The sequence below is a fragment of the Poecilia mexicana genome, unplaced genomic scaffold, assembly GCF_051168715.1.
Source record: "Poecilia mexicana isolate PSO_F unplaced genomic scaffold, ASM5116871v1 scaffold_12, whole genome shotgun sequence".
Taxonomy (NCBI): domain Eukaryota; kingdom Metazoa; phylum Chordata; class Actinopteri; order Cyprinodontiformes; family Poeciliidae; genus Poecilia; species Poecilia mexicana.
The window spans coordinates 25,304,797-25,320,203 of record NW_028263381.1 but is presented as its reverse complement, the minus strand read 5'-3'; the positions used below and the strand labels follow the sequence as shown (position 1 = coordinate 25,320,203).

The following is a 15,407-nucleotide window of genomic DNA, read 5'->3' as shown; positions in this document are numbered from 1 at the left end:
CTAAGGAAAATCAAGAATTTTCCTTTTACTTTCTTTGACATTCAGGTTTGAGAGGTTATTAACATTTTGGATTGACCGAGAGTAGTTAGTCCTCAAAACAAGAACGTGAGTTGTAAGTGTGCACATATAGTGTGTATTTTTCTTGAACAGCTGTTGCTTTGCTAAACTAATAAATTCCCAATTTCATTTCAAGGAATCATACTCTGATTTTCTGTCTTAAGGACTTTTGATGTGAAACTCTTGGTGATTTCCTCTGTGAATCCTGCTCGATGAACATTTCCTGCCTTCCTGATTGTTCCTGGTTCCTCCACAGAGTGGACCAGCAGAGCTCAGAGGTTCCCAGTGGTCCGTCTGCCCAGCAGCATCAAACACAGCTGGACTCCATATTTATGGTCTGTACATGAACAACAACTACTTTTCCATGGTTCTGTTCACAGTCGTCTCCATGCTGCACTTTGTAGACCAGAGGACTGTCAGTCTGTCCAACATCCATCTGGTGTTTGGCTCCATGATTCCAGTCTGATGTTTCCTTCATCTATTATTCTGTTCCAGCTGCTGGAGGAAAACATTGTCACTTTTGTGAAGAACGAGCTGAAGAAGATCCAGAAGGTTCTGAGTCCAGATTACCCAGAATGCTCAGAGAGTCAGAGAGAGGATGATGAGGTGTTGGATGGTGATGATGAAGAGCAGAGGAGGAGCAGCAGAGAGGCAGTGATGAAGATCACACTGAACTTCCTGAGGAGGATGAAGCAGGAGGAGCTGGCTGACCGTCTACAGAGCAGTAAGAGGATTTCTACAAAGATTTGACCTGATGGATAAATGACACATTTACTGATGTCTGAAGAAATGGAATCACATTTATTTAAATCATCTTCAGAAGGTATTTTTGTTTCATCCATGATTTTACTTTTTGTGTTATTTTAGAACATCTTGCTCCAGTTTGTCAACATCAACTTAAATCTGGTCTGAAGAAGAAGTTCCAGTCTGTGTTTGAGGGGATTGCTAAAGCAGGAAGTCCAACCCTTCTGAACCAGATCTACACAGAGCTCTACATCACAGAGGGAGGGACTAGAGAGGTCAATGATGAACATGAGGTCAGACAGATTGAAACAGCGTCCAGGAAACCACACAGACCAGAAACAACAATCAGACAAGAAGACATCTTTAAAGTCCCACCTGGAAGAGATCAACCAATCAGAACAGTGATGACAAAGGGAGTGGCTGGCATTGGGAAAACAGTCTTAACACAGAAGTTCACTCTGGACTGGGCTGAAGACAAAGCCCACCAGAACATCCACTTCATATTTCCATTCACCTTCAGAGAGCTGAATGTGCTGAGAGAGAAAAAGTTCAGCTTGGTGGGACTGATTCATCACTTCTTTACTGAAACCAAAGAAATCTGCAGCTTTGAACACTTCCAGGTTCTGTTCATCTTTGATGGCTTGGATGAAAGTCGACTTCCTCTGGACTTCCACAACAAGGAGATCCTGACTGATGCTACAGAGTCCAGCTCAGTGGATGTTCTGCTGACAAACCTCATCAGGGGGAAACTGCTTCCCTCTGCTCTCCTCTGGATAACCACACGACCTGCAGCAGCCAATCAGGTCCCTCCTCAGTGTGTTGGAATGGTGACAGAGGTCAGAGGGTTCACTGACCTCCAGAAGGAGGAGTACTTCAGGAAGAGATTCAGAGATGAGCAGCAGGCCAGCAGGATCATCTCCCACATGAAGACGTCACGAAGCCTCCACATCATGTGCCACATCCCAGTCTTCTGCTGGATCACTGCTACAGTTCTGGAGGATGTGTTGGAGACCAGAGAGAGAGGAGAGCTGCCCAGAACCCTGACTGAGATGTACATCCACTTCCTGGTGGTTCAGACCAAAGTGAAGAAGGTCAAGTATGATGGAGGAGCTGAAACAGATCCACACTGGAGTCCAGAGAGCAGGAAGATGATCAAGTCTCTGGGAAAACTGGCTTTTGATCAGCTGCAGAAAGGAAACCTGATCTTCTATGAATCAGACCTGACAGAGTGTGGAATCGATATCAGAGCAGCCTCAGTGTACTCAGGAGTGTTCACACAGATCTTTAGAGAGGAGAGAGGGCTGTACCAGGACAAGGTGTTCTGCTTCGTCCATCTGAGTGTTCAGGAGTTTCTGGCTGCTCTTCATGTTCATCTGACCTTCATCAACTCTGGAGTCAACCTGATGGAAGAAAAACAAACATTTAAAATGTCTTCATTATTTAATAAACCTAAACTAAAGTCTCTCCACCAGAGAGCTGTTGACCAGGCCTTACAGAGTCCAAATGGACACCTGGACTTGTTCCTCCGTTTCCTCCTGGGACTTTCACTGCAGACCAATCAGAGACTCCTACAAGGTCTGCTGACACAGACAGGAAGTAGCTCACAGACCAATCAGGAAACAGTTCAGTACATCAAGAAGAAGATCAGTGAGAATGTGTCTGCAGAGAAAAGCATCAATCTGTTCCACTGTCTGAATGAACTGAATGATCGTTCTCTAGTGGAGAAGATCCAACAGTCTCTGAGTTCAGGAAGTCTCTCCACAGATAAACTGTCTCCTGCTCAGTGGTCAGCTCTGGTCTTCATCTTAGTGTCATCAGGAAAAGATCTGGATGTGTTTGACCTGAAGAAATACTCTGCTTCAGAGGAGGCTCTTCTGAGGCTGCTGCCAGTGGTTAAAGCCTCCAACAAAGCTCTGTAAGGACACAGATTGTTACTGCAGGCATTTTTTAAAGAAATGTGTTAGTGATGAGGTAAATATTGAGTCATGTTTTATCAGTTTGTTTACTGGTTTAATGTCTCCTCAATTTTGGTCATTAGTAGATGAGTAAAATTAGATCGGCTCTCATCGGTGACTATTCATAAAGCTACATGTTCAAGCTGCAGAAATTATTTTTTCCGTTTAAGCCAACACTGGAATATTGCAGTTCATGATAGAAATTAATGTTTCTTTTGCCAGACTCTTTGCTGGCTGCTGTATTGAAGTCTTTTAAGGCTGGAGGCCAAATATAGAATAAACCAGTTCACATGAAATGAATGTGCAAAAAGAATATTGTTGACTGAAAGAAAAAGCATAAATTTTGAAGAATTATTTAATATTTTCCTCCCTGTCTCCTCAGACTGAGTGACTGTAACCTCTCAGAGAGAAGCTGTGAAGCTCTGTCCTCAGTTCTCAGCTCCCAGTCCTCCAGTCTCAGAGAACTGGACCTGAGTAACAACAACCTGCAGGATTCAGGAGTGAAGCTTCTCTCTGCTGGACTGAAGAGTCCAAACTGCAACCTGGAGACTCTCAGGTAAAATGTGACCAATCCTGGTGAAACCAGATTTATGTTCATTAACTAACATTAAAGATTATGTAAATGTTATTTAAATAGCAGATTTAGTTGCAGATTACTTCAATCTTTTGAAGAACATAACTGACTTGTAAAAAAAAAAAGAAAAGAAAACATAAATTCTGATGAATTGTTTAATACCAGATTTTCCTCCCTGTCTCCTCAGACTGAGTGGCTGTAACCTCTCAGAGAGAAGCTGTGAAGCTCTGTCCTCAGTTCTCAGCTCCCAGTCCTCCAGTCTCAGAGAACTGGACCTGAGTAACAACAACCTGCAGGATTCAGGAGTGAAGCTTCTCTCTGCTGGACTGAAGAGTCCAAACTGCAACCTGGAGACTCTCAGGTAAAATGTGACCAATCCTGGTGAAACCAGATTTCTGTTCATTAACTAACATTAAAGATTATGTAAATGTTATTTAAATAGCAGATTTAGTTGCAGATTACTTCAATCTTTTGAAGAACATAACTGACTTGTAAAAAAAAAAAGAAAAGAAAACATAAATTCTGATGAATTGTTTAATACCATATTTTCCTCCCTGTCTCCTCAGACTGAGTGGCTGTAACCTCTCAGAGAGAAGCTGTGAAGCTCTGTCCTCAGTTCTCAGCTCCCAGTCCTCCAGTCTCAGAGAACTGGACCTGAGTAACAACAACCTGCAGGATTCAGGAGTGAAGCTTCTCTCTGCTGGACTGAAGAGTCCAAACTGCAACCTGGAGACTCTCAGGTAAAATGGGACCAATCCTGGTGAAACCTGATTTCTGTCCATTACCTGCTTTCAAAGGTGATGTAATTATTATTTGATATAATAATTGATGTCTGACTGTGACATAGTTAACCTGCTAAATCTCAACACATAATAATGGATCATTTTCATTTCCTCCAGGCTGAAAGAATCATAAAGAAAGTTATTAAGAAAAGTGGAGGTCAGGCTTCCACTGATAGTGTAACTCTGGATTATTGACAGATTGCTGCATCCTAGTTGATCAGAGCAGCAGGGGGCCAAATATAGCTCCATGTGCAACCAAGAGGTTGGAGAGAGAAAATCAGTTTAAACTGTTTCCTATCAGAGTTCAGTTTGTCTCTCTGTCTTCACATCATGGGCTGGGCGGGGCTTCCACTGATTGGTCTACTGAGGAAATACCAGGAGCTGATTGGCTGATGGACAGGAAGTTAGACTGTTCAGATAAATGACATTAACAGATTTTATTGGCTTTGAAGAGATTTGGCTGAGAGCAAATGTAGATTCTAGAATAAGTGGAAATGTTTCAGTAACAGGAAGAGGATGAGCAACATGTTAAAAAATCATCTATATTCAGAGAAACAAGTAGAGGAATTTATCTAGAATATAAATAATACAAAGTCAGAACCTTCTAGAAATTCACTGTTATACAGACCACAAGAGATCTTTAAGCTAAACAGTCATTAATATCTACAATAAACCTTTGAAGAATTTGGATTAAAATGAGTTACAAGAAGATTTTATTTCCTTTTGTGGTCAATAAGCTGTTTTTAATGATAATTTAAGTATAGCAGTAGAAATAATAATAATTTAAGTGAAAGAAGAGATAACTATTATGAACATCAGAATCAGTGTGAGCCCCACAGCCCTGAATCCGACGGCCAACTGCTGCTTATTTCTTCGTTCTCTCTGTTATTTTACCCAGACTGCCAGAACCACTTTGTGTCCAGACTTGGGTTTAATAAAACCTCTTTGTTAAAAACATCATCTGGTCTGGACTTTGTGTTTTCTGTGTGATGACATGAGGATGGTAACATATTGGTGGTCCATCCTGGTCCAATAACATGTTTAAAACATATTTGGTTCAATGTTGTGATATTTATGAATGCAGTTTTAATTGTGGTGATTTCTGAAAGTGTTTCCATGTGTTTAGTGACCTTTAGTGTCAGGTTGGTGTTTTCACAACTCTTTAAATACGGGGTTAAATTTCCCAGTAACACTTTATTTGTGTGCATCAGACTGACATGACATTGTCATAAACGTGACATAGCAGCTGTTATGAACATGATGGAGTCTTCATGAATGTTTACAACTGTTGGCATGAAGAGTCATTTGGTAAATAATGACACATCTAATGCAAAGTTCACATTTTAATGGACTTTTAATGCAAGTTTTAATGCAACTTTGGATTAAATGTGTCATTATTTACCGAATGACACTTTATGACAAAGTCGTAAACATTCATGAAGACTCCTTCATCTTCATGACAGAAGATATTTTTGACAGTTTCATGTCAATATTATGCACAAATAAAATGTTACCAATTTTTCTGTATTTAATGTTTGGCTACGGTTTATTTTTGGATTGTTTTAGGAGCAAATTTGTTTCTATTTTGTCCCACGTTACTTTTGTCGTAATATTATCACAACAAAAGGCAACATAATAAAATATAAAACAGTCCCTTAAATCAGTAAAACAGGAACATTGTTGACCTGATAGAAAAAGACATTCATCCTGATGAATAGTTTAATACCAGATTTTCCTCTCTGTCTCCTCAGACTGAGTGGCTGTAACCTCTCAGAGAGAAGCTGTGAAGCTCTGTCCTCAGTTCTCAGCTCCCAGTCCTCCAGTCTCAGAGAACTGGACCTGAGTAACAACAACCTGCAGGATTCAGGAGTGAAGCTTCTCTCTGCTGGACTGAAGAGTCCAAACTGCAACCTGGAGACTCTCAGGTAAAATGTGACCAATCCTGGTGAAACCAGATTTCTGTCCACTAGCTGCTATGAGATATGAGTGTTAATATTAAATTATAACTACAATAGATGTCTATAAGAGAGGATGTAAATGTTATTTCAGAAGTACATAATATTAATAACACATGTCTAACAGTGACGTGGCTAAACATGCCAAGTCTTAACTCATAAAGACTTCTTGGTTCTTACTGCAGGCTGACAGAACCAAGAACAGAGGTGTTTAGAAAGGCAGTGCCATTGATGGTGAAATCTGGATACTTGACAGATTGCTCCATCCTCAGCACACAAATGAGCATTATTACAGATCCCTTCTCCCAGCAGTTGTTAGACTTTCTAACCAGAACTGCTCCCAACAAACTCAATAAGTATTTGCATCTTTGCTGTTATTTGCAGTCTTTTTCAAATTTAAAAATAAATTTGCTGTTTCGACACACAAATATGCAGGTCTTGTAAATCATAACAAATAACCCTATTCATCTGTACAATACTTTTGGTCTGATTATGCTGTTTCTAATAGCTGTAAATAATTATTTTTCTTATGTTGTACATGTGCCCTTTATATTAATTTTGTTACCTATGGAACAAATTACAGTTTTATTAATATTTTTATTTTATTAACAGGTAAAGGACAACTTATTGACTTTTTTCCTCTCCTATAAATGTCCAGTTCAGACCTTGGGCTCTACCTCAATGTTCTCATCATGTGATGAATTGTGTGTCTGCAGCTTATCAGGCTGTTTGGTCTCAGAGGAAGGCTGTGCTTCTCTGGCCTCAGCTCTGACCTTTAACCCCTCCCATCTGAAAGAGTTGGACCTGAGCTACAATCATCCAGGAGACTCAGGAGTGAAGCTGCTGTCGGCTGGACTGAAGGATCCAGACTGGAGACTGGAAGCTCTCAGGTATGGAGGAACCTGCTGCAGGAGCAGAGAAGGTCTGATAGAGGAGGAAGAGGAGAAACGTCTTTAGTCTGATGGGAAACATTTAGTTTGAAGAGAAATATTTAGTTTTCACCCATGTTATTTATAAATTAATGGACAACATTATAAATGCCATGTTCGGCTTTAACCTTCTGACCCACATGCAAAATCAACAGTTTGGGTAAAGGTATGGGTTTTATTTTCTTTAAAAAAAGACAATTCTCCTTGATCCTTCTGGGAGCGGTTGTGTTATGCCTGGAATGAGAGCAGGGTTACTGGCGGCCCAAAATTTGGTGATCAGAGATGCAATATGGAACAGCTTACTTTAGAATGGTTCTAGTTGAAGCATGGGGGAATGTGCCAAGGTCCAGTGTGGAGAATGGTTCACAGAGGTTCCTGAGATGAGCGTGAGGATGGTGATGACTGGGAGTCAGAGAAATGATGGAGTGGTGTGGCGGAAGCAGCGGGCAGGCAGATTTGCAGGTAAGATCCACAGGAGGATAAAACGATGGAACCAATGCAGTTGGACAATCCAGAGGCTGACCTGGAGGCGGCAAACACAGGGACTATGAAACCACTGGTAAAATACTGAAGAGACGGATCAAAGAAACTGATACTGTAAAGAGACGGCTAGAGAGACTATTGGTGCACGTTGATCATCCAGCACTGAGTGAAGGTTCTGCTGCTCCTTTATCCCCAACACTGATGAGGCAGATGAGATCCACCTGTGTAGGCTGCCCAGGTTCTTCACCAAGATCTTCGCTGGAAGAGATGCATCACTCACACTCAAACACACATACAGGAAGCCTGACATATTTTGTCTCTTATGACAGTTTGATAACAAAATTATTTCTGGTAATTTTTGCTTTGTAACTCTGTAAATAGCTGCCCATTGAAAGCTGTAGGAATCTTTCACATGGTGCTGAATGAACCTGGGAAACCAACCCATCTACTGGAACCACAATGACCTGGTAGTCAGAGCAGCAGGGGGCCAAATATAGCTCCATGTGGAACCAAGAGGTTGGAGAGAGAAAATCAGTTTAAACTGTTTCCTATCAGAGTTCAGTTTGTCTCTCTGTCTTCACATCATGGGCTGAGCGGGGCTTCCACTGATTGGTCTACTGAGAAAATACAAGAAGCTGATTGGCTGATGGACAGGAAGTTAAAACATGCAGATAAATGACATCATAAAGTAGATATTATTGGTACTGAAGACACATGGCTGAGAGCAAATGTAGATTTTAGAATAAGTGAAAATGTTTCAATGACAGGAAGAAAGGAAAAGGAGGAGGATGAGCAACATCTAGAATAGATCATCTATGTTCAGAGAAACGTAGAGGAACTGATCTAGAATATGTAGCAACAGAAACGATAATAAATGAGCTAAAATGAACATTTATGAAAGTTAGATTAGAATCAGTTAATCCAGATTAAAGGTCTAGATTATCAGTAATATGTGGTGACTATAATGCACGTGGAATATTATGGGATGAAAACAAAACAGATGCAAATGGAGAAACAGCAGAAGAATATTTAGAGGGTAAGAACTGATGATGTTTGGATGGTTTAAGAGAGACAAGAACAGATGTTGATCCAGGAAATGGATCAGTCCTTAATTATGGTTTATGATAATCAAGGACAGCTGAGCTCTGACTCTGGCAGCTGAAGGAGGAACAGCTTATCCTGCTCTCTCCCGAACTTACTGATAACTTTCCCTGTGAATTATTTTTAAAGTCACAATTTTTATGGTTATATTTACATTATCGACATCATAACTGGATTACTTCAAACCTAAGGACTTTTATTTTTACCTTACTTTTCTTCACCTCCAAGTTGAGCTAGGGCAAAATGCCCCCGTCTGACCCCAAGGACATTATCAGTATCCTACAACGACTTCAGTTTTTAGAAACGAAGATTCAGCGGCTGGAGGTGAACTTTGAGATCAACGCTACCTGTGGAAATGAAACAACTATTCCTCAAATCAGCGGTGAGGTCGTACACCCCGCACCAAGCAGCTCACCCTGGATCCCTCAGGGCGCCAAGCCGAAACAAAAGTCTCACACTGCAGATCCCATGAGACGACTAACAGGGAGAACCCCTCACCTGGACGAAACAGCGTGGCCGACTCTGAGCCGAAACCCACCTTCAATGGGTCACGACTTCCTCGTGTTGTCCTTTATATAGACCAGGTCCCCTATGTTGTAGCTGCATTCTTTGGCACGCAGGTCATGGGTCCTCTTCTGTCTGAGCTGAGCTCCACGTAGATGCTGCCGTGCCATGTCATGGACTTCGCCAAGGGTCTTTTCAAGGTCATGAGTGTACTCCAGGGGGTCCTTTTCACTCCACGTTCGTTCTGCAAGTCCAAGCCAGAGGTCTTGTGGCTGATGAACTTCTCTCCCCAGCATCAGCATATTTAGTGAGAATCTAGTGCTGGAGTTCTGTGCACTGCGATATGCAGCTGTTAGCAGAGGCAAATGGTCGTCCCAGTTCTTCTGATTTTGGTCTACATAGCAGCGGATCATCTGCAGAAGAGTGCGGTTAAATCGTTCCACCTGCCCGTTTGAAGCAGGATGATACGGAGTGGTTCTGGTCTTGGAGAGCTGGAAAAGTTGACAAATACTTTTGAAAAGCACACTTTCGAAGTTGCGGCCTTGGTCCGTATGGAGCTCTAATGGGGCTCCAAAACGAGCTAGAAAGTTGTTGACTAGCATTCTGGCAGTTGTTTCTGCTCCTTGGTCTGGAACTGGGAAAGCCTCAACCCACCTCGTAAACTGATCCATGATGACAAGAATATACTTGTTTCCAGAACTTGAGATGGGAAAGGGGCCCAATATGTCAAGGTGCAACCGGTCCATTGGTGCTCCTGCCTGGTAACTTTGTAGCTTAGCTCTCTTTGAGGGGCTGCTTGACTTCAGACCTTTGCACTGGGGGCATTGTTGGATGTATTTGTGGAGGTCACTTCCCATGCCATACCAATGGAAGCTCTGCCTGAGACATTGGAGAGTCTTTGTTTCGCCTACATGCCCTGAAAGTGGCGGGTCATGGCAAGCCTGCATGACCTCCATTTGCAATGAAGCAGGGACCAATAGCAGGAGGGAAGGTTTTAAGCTACACACATTTTCCCAGCGATAATATAGGACCCCTTGATGGAGTTCTATCTGTGGCCAGCAGAGCCAGTATTTTCTAACTGCTGGACTCTCAATCGCAACTTCATCCTTTGTTGGAAGTCTCCCTGCTTCCTTCCAGCTATGTAGGATGGACAGTACAGTGTCCTCTTTCTGTGCTGCTGAAAGCTGCTGGCTGCTAAGAGTTTGCATCCAATTTATGTGGGGGATTTGAGTCTCAGCTTCAGCTTGGTGCTGCTCCTGTGTGCTGTTTCCAACTTCTTCCACTGTCGCATGCCTTATGACGAGTGGGTCAACATCATCAACATCTTCTTCAAATCTGGCCCACTGTTTGTGCAGTCTTTGACAGTGGGAACATCCTCTGCAGGGGAGCTCCGTTACATCCTTGCCCAATTGATAGCAATCACAGGTTGTTGACCCTTCTGTAGCCTGTCTTGACAGTGCATCAGCATTTGAGTGTTGCAGACCAGAGCGGTGTTCAATGTCAAAATCATACTGACTTAGTTCTTCAAGCCATCGAGCCAATTGGCCTTCAGGGTGTTTGAAGCGAAAGAGCCAAGCTAGACTTCCATAGTCTGTTCGAAGAAGGAACTTTCTTCCCAGAAGAAAGTGGTGGAACTGTCTTGTATATTTTACGATTGCCAACAGGTCTCTTCTGGTCACACAATATCTCTGCTGTGTAGGGGTGAGGTGGTTGTTTGCATATGAGATGACTCTTTCCTCCCCCCACTGGACCTGTGACAACACTGCACCAATGCTGTAGCTGGAAGCATCAGTGTCCAGGATGTAGTCACCATCAGCTGCTGGATAAGCCAGGACAGGTGCCACAGTCAGTCCCTGTTTAAGTTGCAGGAAGGCTTTTTGCTGGGCCTCACCCCACTGGAACTCAGCTTTTTTCTTCAGGAGACCGTTAAGAGGGGCAGCAAGTTCTGCAAAACCAGATACAAACCGGCAGTAATAGTTACATAGTCCTAGAAAAGCTTGTAGCTGCTTTGTGTTAGTGGGAGGCTGCCATTCCTGTACATCTTAATCAGCTCTGGGTTGGGACTTATTCTCTCTCCGCTGACTACATGTCCAAGAAAGAGAACTTTGTCTCTTAGTAGTTGACATTTTTTTTGGCTTCAGCTTTAGACCATAGTCTAAATTTATTTTGGAGAGCGGAAGTCTTTTATTTTGAAGAATGCTTAACAGGATCTAGTTTTGTCTTTTGCCACTACCTAGCCTTCTGTTGATTTCGGTTGCTTGGTTACGAACAGCCGTTGCCGTTGTTCAGCAAGTGTACTGTTAAAAAAAATCTGAACAGAAACTGTTCATCAAATACATCTGAGCCTCCGTTATAATCTCCCTTTAGCCATTTCCCGAATCAGAAGCTACAATCGAAAGCCAACTTGAGCTTCGATCCAGTCAGGAACGCCGCTACAGCTAGAGGACCGGACTGACGTTTCCTTCTGTGCAGTCCCGTTCTGTTTAGGATGTTGTCAGAGTAGGCATGCTGTTAATGGTTTTAACCACAGTGCAAAGCAGCATCCGTATCTCTACATGTTGTAGACCAAACATGAAGGGAAACCTGACCAATTCATGTTAGTCACTGTACTAGCCTAGCATAATACCACCACTTCCTGGACCTAAAATTATCTCGTTTTAACGAGATACGTAACTCGTTATAACGAGATACGTAACTCGTTAAAACGAGATACGTATCTCGTTTTAACGAGATACGTATCTCATTATAACGAGATAGCGATCGAAATTTTTTTTTTTCCTGCATGATAGCAATGCGCTTCCGTAGACATTAACCAATAAATCATTACTGTTTAAACTTTACCTTTAATAACATAAAGTTACCTAATTTTTAACGTGCAATCAGTAAAACTTTTATAACAAATTTATATATCAGTAAATATTTCTTGGTTAATGTCAAGTTGTCATAACAAAGACATTTTGAATAATGTCAACTTTGTATTAAAAGTGTCATAATTTACCGAATGACGCTTTATGACAACAGTCATAAATATTCATGAAGGCTTATTCATGTTCATGACAGGTGTTATGACATGTTTATGACAGTGTCATTACAGTCTTATTCACCCCCCTTCAAATAAAGTGTTACCTGTTTTTATCTTTTTTAACCTTTTTTCTTTTTCGTTAAAAAAGTTCTCTTTATCTTTCTCACTGTTTATTCAATGTCACAGGCTGTTTTTATTTTAATTATGTAAAGCACTTTGAAATGCCTTGCTGCTGAAATGTGCTATACAAATAAAATTTGATTTGATTGATTGATTGTGTCCAGGAAGATTTCAGCTGATTGTGAAATGAGATTTATTAGACGCCTCATCTGGAGGCAGAGATCATTACCCAGTTTTCTGGAATATTCTCCTGACTAAGAACGGCTCACAAGGAAAATGAAAGAGTGGGATGGATTTAATAGAGTTTAATAGGGACTCTGACTAAATGAATAAAAGTGAAGTTCAGTTAGATTTCCATGATGATCTACTGATGACAGAAAGGACTTTAAAACAATATTTGATGGAGCTCCAGACCAATCAGCCCCAAGGAGCAAAGATGAGAAGAAAAGTAACTCCATGTTGGTCAGATGGATGTTTAAAAGTTTTGAGAATGAAAAAACTTTTGTATTATTATTTTAAGCAGTTTGCAATCCAGATGTTGGACTGTTCCTGTCTCAGTGGAGGACAATGTGTGTCTGAGAGACATGTAATGTCCATGTTTGCTGCTGAAAGAGACTGATGGTCTGACCCCTCTCCTCCTTTCAGGGTGGAGCCTGCTGGAGGCCCATTCTTGACACCAGGTCTGAGGAAGTGTAAGTGTGTTTTTCATCTGATTCATGACAACAAAGCAGCTCACATTCAACCATCTTCAAACTGTCACATCACTCATTCAGGATCATCATCAAAGATCAATAAATGATCAATAACTGCAGCTGGATTGTGTTTGTTCTCTCCATCAGATTCCTGTCAACTCACCATCGACACAAACACAGTGAACAGAAACCTGAAACTGTCTGAAGACAACAGGAAGGTGACATCTGTGAAGGAGCTTCAGTCATATCCTGATCATCCAGACAGATTTGATTACTGGAATCAGCTGCTGTGTAGAACTGGTCTGACTGGTCGCTGTTACTGGGAGGTCGAGTGGAGAGGAGATGTTGAGATATCAGTGAGTTACAGAAGAATCACGAGGAAAGGAAACAGTAGAGACTGTAGATTTGGATGGAATGATCATTCCTGGAGTCTAAGATGCTCTGATGATGTTGGTTACTCTGTCAGGCACAATAACAGTCAAACCCGTCTCTCCTCCTCCTCCTCCTCTTCCTCCTCCTCCTCCTCCTCCTCCGTCTCTAACAGAGTATCAGTGTATGTGGACTGTCCTGCTGGCATTCTGTCCTTCTACAGAGTCTCCTCTGACTCACTGATCCTCCTCCACACCTTCAACACCACATTCACTGAACCTCTGATTCCTGGATTTGGGTTCTGGTTCAGTTCTGGTTCCTCTTCAGTTTTTCTTTGCTGATTTGAGTCTAAAGATTTTCCTCCTGTCAGAGAAACTCTCTCTCTGTTGAACAGATAGTTCATCTCTAGCCTCTCTTTCACTCAAACACATTTTCAGATTCATGGATTAAATCTTCTCCACAGTGAAATTCCACCAAGTCTTTCATAAAATTGAAGCTTAAATTATTCCAGGATCTTCATGTTTTTCTGTCTGTTTCTCTCTGAATACCAGGATGTTGTTTTTCTTTCTTTTTTTTCCACTTTCATTCATCAGATTTTATTGAAATGTTCAGTTTTTCTCAATCACTGGATATTTTATGTTTCTGTCGGCTCCTCTTTTTCTAAATATGTCAGATTAAAATGTTAAATGCTACTTTTGTATATTTGGTGCAGTTATATGTGTTAAATATTTTTGTAGAGATCTGGGGAAACTTAAATCAAACCAACACTGAATCTGTCTATATACTTCAGAAGAAAGATGTCTGAATAATAATGATAGCTGCATTACTTTCATCCAAGTAATGAAACATTTTTTACAGTGCAAACTTTAAAATTGTATGATTTAGTAGAGATTATAACAGCATTGACTATATACAAAACCTATAATTTTGTATCTTCAATGGTGTAAATAAAAATGCTTAGAAATTAAAATTAAGAGAGAAGTTTTATATTTTATATATTTATATTTTAAAATATCAATGTCAGGATGAATATTTAAAAAAATTGTGATGGTTAGATATGGAATAATTGTTTTGAGGCGTTAAAACTTTTTCACTCTTTAAAAAATAGTAAAAAATAATTTTATATCAGGTTTGATTATGTTTTTTATGAGTTTGTCTGCAGAATTATCTATTTTTGTAAATATTTCAGAATAAAATACAGGAAAGATTCTCTTGTTTTGATTTTAAGTGTTTTCTGGGTCTTTCATCCATCAGAGGTTTAATAAGTTTGTGTTTCTGCCATTGACATGAATTTAAATGTTATTTCTATACATGTTTTGTTCTGTTTTTTTTTCTTTTTTGATTTGTGTATGTAAAATTTCAAATAACAGAAAAATCAAATAAATGAATATATGCCTCTGAACTTGGCTGTGGTTCTGGTTCTTCTGGACCTCCTGATGAGTCCTTAATGAGTTCTTAGTGGTTCTGGTGGGTCGGCCTCTCCTGGAAGGTTCTCCACTGTTCCATGTTCTCCATGTTGGATCCTGGTTCTACTGAGGTTCTCTGGAGTCCAGAACCTTACAGATGGTTCTGGAACCGTTTCCAGACTGATGGATGTCAGAGACTTTGTTTCTCTGCTGGTTCTGAGTTTTTTAGATGATGTGTTGCTTTCAGATCTTTATCCATCAGAGGTTCTGTTAAAATAATTTATTGGACCTGCAGGTAATAATCAGGTCTGAGTTCACTGGGAGGTTCAGCTCAACTTTATAAAAAAATGTGCTTTAATCACAGTTAGTTCATGATTTAACAAAGGAGTGTGAATAATTAAAGGTTGGTTTTCAGATCTTTTCCATTAATGAATAAAATCATCATTTGAAAACTGTTTATTGTATTTAATCAGTTTTTCTCCATCAAATATTAAAATCAGTTTGATGATCTGAAACATTTCAGGACAAAAAGGCAAAACAGCAGAAATCTGTAAAGGAGCAAATAGTTTTTCACAGCACTTCATGTTTCAGGTCCAAAGACATCAAGCGGTCCCGTCTGGATTTAGAGCAGAATGTTCTGTTGAAGGTGAGACTGGAGTCCAGTTGTTCTGGGTTTCTGGATGAGTCCAGAACCTTCTGGATCAACCAAACCAG

General features: G+C 40.7%; 1 protein-coding gene across 4 annotated transcripts in view; it reads left to right on the top strand.

Moving 5' to 3' along the window:
• LOC106911046 (uncharacterized) overlaps positions 1 to 14,689 on the top strand; it is a 307,017-nt gene extending 292,328 nt beyond the window's left edge. For 2 of the 4 annotated variants that reach the window (XM_088011168.1, XM_088011167.1), the window contains 7 exons: positions 3,139 to 3,312; positions 3,518 to 3,691; positions 3,897 to 4,070; positions 5,864 to 6,037; positions 6,784 to 6,957; positions 12,872 to 12,918; positions 13,066 to 14,689. In XM_088011168.1, coding sequence (XP_087867294.1) covers positions 3,139 to 3,312; positions 3,518 to 3,691; positions 3,897 to 4,070; positions 5,864 to 6,037; positions 6,784 to 6,957; positions 12,872 to 12,918; positions 13,066 to 13,628 — 1,480 coding nt within the window. In that variant the 3' untranslated portion in view covers positions 13,629 to 14,689. Of the gene's footprint in view, positions 1 to 313; positions 393 to 552; positions 782 to 924; positions 2,717 to 3,138; positions 3,313 to 3,517; positions 3,692 to 3,896; positions 4,071 to 5,863; positions 6,038 to 6,783; positions 6,958 to 12,871; positions 12,919 to 13,065 lie in introns of all 4 variants that reach the window. The other 2 variants (XM_088011169.1, XM_088011170.1) reach the window with 2 other exon arrangements.
• The last annotated feature ends 718 nt before the right edge of the window (positions 14,690 to 15,407 follow it).